Raw genomic sequence first — 5,004 nt, forward strand, 5'->3', positions numbered from 1 at the left:
ACCCGCTGGAGCCTGATTCCTCAAACATGTGCCAAGCGAAGCTTGGCCTACCCGCTGGAGCCTGATCCCTCAAACATGTGCCAAGCGAAGCTTGGCCTACCCGCTGGAGCCTGATCCCTCAAACATGTGCCAAGCGAAGCTTGGCCCCTCAAACATGTGCCAAGCGAAGCTTGGCCTACCCGCTGGAGCCTGATCCCTCAAACATGTGCCAAGCGAAGCTTGGCCTACCCGCTGGAGCCTGATCCCTCAAACATGTGCCAAGCGAAGCTTGGCCTACCCGCTGGAGCCTGATCCCTCAAACATGTGCCAAGCGAAGCTTGGCCTACCCGCTGGAGCCTGATCCCTCAAACATGTGCCAAGCGAAGCTTGGCCTACCCGCTGGAGCCTGATTCCTCAAACATGTGCCAAGCGAAGCTTGGCCTACCCGCTGGAGCCTGATCCCTCAAACATGTGCCAAGCGAAGCTTGGCCTACCCGCTGGAGCCTGATCCCTCAAACATGTGCCAAGCGAAGCTTGGCCTACCCGCTGGAGCCTGATCCCTCAAACATGTGCCAAGCGAAGCTTGGCCTACCCGCTGGAGCCTGATTCCTCAAACATGTGCCAAGCGAAGCTTGGCCTAGCCGCTGGAGCCTGATCCCTCAAACATGTGCCAAGCGAAGCTTGGCCTACCCGCTGGAGCCTGATCCCTCAAACATGTGCCAAGCGAAGCTTGGCCTACCCGCTGGTTTTAAATCAAAAAAGCTATCAACTATCCACTAGTTTCACAAGTAAACATAAAAATCCACTTTTACTTCAAATAAACAATTTTCTGAGAATCGCTGTCAAAAAAAAAAGTCTTCGTGTTTATCTGAGTGACTATATCTCACTATTCATTCACTTTTTCAAACCCGTCATTTACCATTAATCATACTAATTGACTCTATACCTTAATAACAGATCAAATCATTCTTAAATTGACACATGACTGGTTTCATAGAACTCTAATGAATATTTTATCACTGATAATCTCTTAATTGACCGATTGATGAACAAATTTGACGACTTTAAAATTTTAATCACAAACTTTTGATTAATGCTTAGCAATTTACCATCAAAGAATGCGCCCAACAAGCTATAATCAAGGAGTTCTAAAAGTGAGTTTCATGCTAATTTTCATTCACACATGTGAGGGCCGTAGCAACAACAACGACAATCGACGACTATATCATTATTTCGGTAATCTCAGAGTCTCATATTAATGTGTAGTCCACTCAGACAGTAGTCTGTCGATTTTCTATCGTATATATCGTAGAATTACTGTATGAAAGTCTCTTTTTTTTTTCATGATATTTTATTTTATATTACGAATGTGAATGGACTTGTGAGAAATCAAGAATATTAAACAAAATATGTGGATGAAGATGAAGAATTTTTTTATTTCAGAACATAACGATGAAGCAAAACGAGCAAAAAAAAATCGTAAAAAAGAAAGAAGTAAGAAAAAAAAAAGGTAACAAAGAAAGCTTAAATCTGTTGGCTCTCAGTCATCATCTCATTCGTGCAGACGAGAGACGCTCGTGTTGAGTGTTTGCGACAAATTTTTGAATAAAATATCATTTAGTATTATTTATTACCATATCATGAGACATTTAGTGTCATTTATAGTAGTCATACTATGCTGTTACAGTGTACAAAGTCATCCACTTCCCGACGTAATTCAGTATAGTGTACCGAGTAAATTTTTTAACCAAAATGGATCAAAAGCGAGTTCATTTTATGACATTCTTAAACAAATTCATTTTGGCGGTAGTAGTGGAAGTGCATCAACAGTAACAGAACAATCCACACTATCATCATCGTTAGATCATGTCACAACAACAATTTCTAATGAAATGGTTGATATAAAGAATGATGAGTCAACCATGACACCAATGGAAATGGATATAACAAATTCTAATGAATCTCCCGAGGTAAATTTTTTTTGCTCTTAATTGTTGCCATTTCTTAAATTCAACCAACAAATTTACTTAATTTACTTCTTATTCATTCATTTCGCATTCTTTTTCGTTTCACATTCTCTGTGTTTTTGTTTTATTTTCTCTTCTTACCCATAAGGCACCTGTTGTGACCGACGACGTGACGGATGAGGAGAGCAAAGAACATCATCAACATGATATAGACACAACTATGAAAGATAATTCTAGTGATAATGACGAGAGTTTCACAGCACTAATTGAAAAAGTTGTAAGCGAACAAATAGAGAAATTAGCAAGTGAATTTGATACTGAAATCAAAATAAATTTGTCGAATGAGCAAAATGAAGTAATTGAAAAAAGTGACCTTGTGCATGAATCGAATGCCATGAGCAATACAGAGAAAGCTCAATTGGACAATGACAAAGATGATCATGATGATGATGATGATAGAGTTAGTGAAACAACAATGGCTATTAATTCTGAAATGGATGTAGTAGAAGATGAGAAAAAGGAAGATGAAATTGTAACAACAACATCAGGAATGTCTATTATTGAATCTGTCGATCTTGATACCGAGAACGAGTCTACAGTTGTGCCAACAAATCCACCAGAACAAACAACAAATATGGAAACAATTTTAGCAGATAATGTACATGAAGAGAACAAAGATGATACAGAATCGAATGATGAAACTTTCACAGAAGTTGAAAATGCTACTGAGCGTATTGAAGTTCAGTACAATGAAATTCCTGGAGCACTTTTGAACGCTCTAGGAGATTTGTTGTCATCCGTTCTTGGTGTCAGTGAAACGAGTATTAAGAATGGTTTATTTATTCCAACTGCTGATAAAACTACAACAACTGCAGATGATATTGTGGATGAAAATATTCATACCGAAGGATCAGCAACAACTGAAAGTGACATTGTGGAACATTCAACAGAACAGGACTTGTCATCGTCAACATCTGCATTGGAATTTAATGAAAATAATGAAGAGGAAGAGATTAAGACTGAAGCAACTGACGTACAAAGCAATGAATCTGAAATTGATACAAGTGTTGTTACCATGCCACAAGAGTCAGATGCAGGCACCATTGCCAATGAAATTGACTTGAAAATTGAGAATTTAGGAAATGTACACGATACAAATTTCATGACAGAAAATACACCAGAAGTGTTTACAGAAACGGTTAAGGAACCAGAGATGCCATCAGAAATGCCATCATCAGATGATATTAAAAATGAAATTACGATACTTGAAGCCATGCCAGCGATGACTGTCGATGAAGAATTAGTTAAACCAGTTTCATTCGAAGAAAGTGTCAATCATATTATGAATCTTGTAAAAGACACTGAGGATAGAATGGAACTAGAAAATGCACAAAATGTACTCAATTCAGTTCTCATCGAACACAATGCAGTCAATGAAAATGTCAATAATATTTTAAAGTCAGCATTAAAAGAAATTGAGACAAATTTTGGCATGAATGAGAGTGAAATTGAAAAGGAAATTCAAATTCCGACAGATGCCCTTGAAACATTGGATCGAGAGCGCGAGGAAATGATTAAAAATTTCGAGACAGACATAAATGAGTCGCTGATAGATTCAAGTATCGATCAAGAAGACATTTACGAGCCAAATATGGCTAAAGCTGCTTTATTCCACAAATTCCAATATGACGATGACTTCTGAAAATGAAAAATAATTTCGCATTTTTTTTTTATTCTTTTACTTCATACCGTCTTCGTCTTCATACCGAATAAGAAATTACTTTGAATAAATCATCAACATTGTGCCAGTTCATAATAGAATTTTTTTTTTAATCTCGAATGATTTTCATTCTCAGATTAAGTGAGGATTTTTTACCCCCACTCTTCCGCTCTCAGTAAGAAATAAAGTAAAAAAAAAGTTTATTAAATAAATTTTTTAATCTAATTCATTTCCGTTTTTCATTCTCGATGGCTTTCAGGTGGTATTTAATTATTTTAGCTCGTTTTTCTTTCAGAATTCCTTGGGTGAGCTTTATTAAGGTTACTATTTGTTGTATTTGGATGGGTGTTGAAGTTATGAATTTAATTTGATTTCTTTTGTTTTTCTGATGAAGATGCTTTAAGCAACTTTAAAGGGAAATGTTTATTTTGCTCTAACTATGAATAAGTAGATTCTCAATAAATTGAGTCATGATGGAAGCTGAGTCAGGTAAATTGATTCTGCTGAGGTTGCCTGAGTAGCTAAGCGTTGACATAGCAATCACAAGTTTGTTACTTAATAGAGTAAATTGAATTGAGTATATCCATCATATGTTTCAGAAAAGCAATTAACAGCCTTAATTCCTAGCTTGTTTCTGCCGTATCTCAGATCAAGTGACATTCAAGTGACATCTTTTTAGTTGCTGCTAATAGAACATTATATTTCTAGCTATATAATGTTAATTATTATATAATTTAAGAAGCTATTAACCATACAATGGCGTAGAAGGTACTTGGCGTAGAAATGGCCAATAATCCTCCCTCTGGCTGACTTGACTCTGTCTCCAGGTCAGATTAGATAAAATCCAACCTCACGTCAGAGTCAAGTCATGCTGGAGTCATATTTTCGGTCATAACTATACCTTATTCCATTCAGCAAAGCTATACAGTTTACTTTTTCAACTCACTTAACCTTAACCCTGGCACCATAATGCTGGCAAACGGTAACCAGAGATAGCTTTAAACGCTGACTATATTCAGGCCTTTGGATTTAACCAAACTTCTTCGTTTACTCATAGCTCCACAACTATTTCCATGAGAATAAAACTCAATCACTATATGTAAATTGAAGAAAGCAATCTTATTAATTTACGCATCATGACACTTTCAAAACATAAACGCGAGATAAAAATAGACACAAATTGCGTTTTACATTTCTCGAATGAAAACAACTTAATAATCGCAATTTGCAATCATCAAGATCAAAATAACAGGTTATCATTGTGGCGCTTCTAAAAATAAATTTTTATGAAAGTTTATGTAAAGAATATTTGCAATTTAAATGACAATTTCTCTTTTA

The 5,004-nt window shown here is 36.5% G+C and overlaps 1 protein-coding gene and 1 long non-coding RNA gene across 2 annotated transcripts; one reads left to right on the forward strand and one right to left on the reverse strand.

Moving 5' to 3' along the window:
- The first annotated feature begins 1,295 nt into the window (after positions 1–1,295).
- On the forward strand, positions 1,296–3,891 carry LOC139087597 (enolase-phosphatase E1-like). Its single transcript, XM_070636451.1, has 3 exons — positions 1,296–1,360; positions 1,423–1,949; positions 2,095–3,891. Exons 2-3 carry the CDS (start codon positions 1,620–1,622, stop codon positions 3,646–3,648), a joined length of 1,884 nt encoding a protein of 627 aa, XP_070492552.1. The 5' UTR covers positions 1,296–1,360; positions 1,423–1,619; the 3' UTR covers positions 3,649–3,891.
- A 217-nt stretch (positions 3,892–4,108) lies between these two features.
- LOC139087608 (uncharacterized) lies at positions 4,109–4,717 on the reverse strand. The gene is made up of 2 exons (XR_011544144.1): positions 4,613–4,717; positions 4,109–4,351 (listed from the first exon to the last, which is right to left on the reverse strand). It is a non-coding gene; the product is annotated as an uncharacterized lncRNA (long non-coding RNA).
- Between the last annotated feature and the right edge of the window lie 287 nt (positions 4,718–5,004).

The sequence above is a fragment of the Chironomus tepperi genome, unplaced genomic scaffold (assembly GCF_022539635.2).
Source record: "Chironomus tepperi strain 1889 unplaced genomic scaffold, CSIRO-AGI_Ctep_v1 contig_11, whole genome shotgun sequence".
NCBI lineage: Eukaryota > Metazoa > Arthropoda > Insecta > Diptera > Chironomidae > Chironomus > Chironomus tepperi.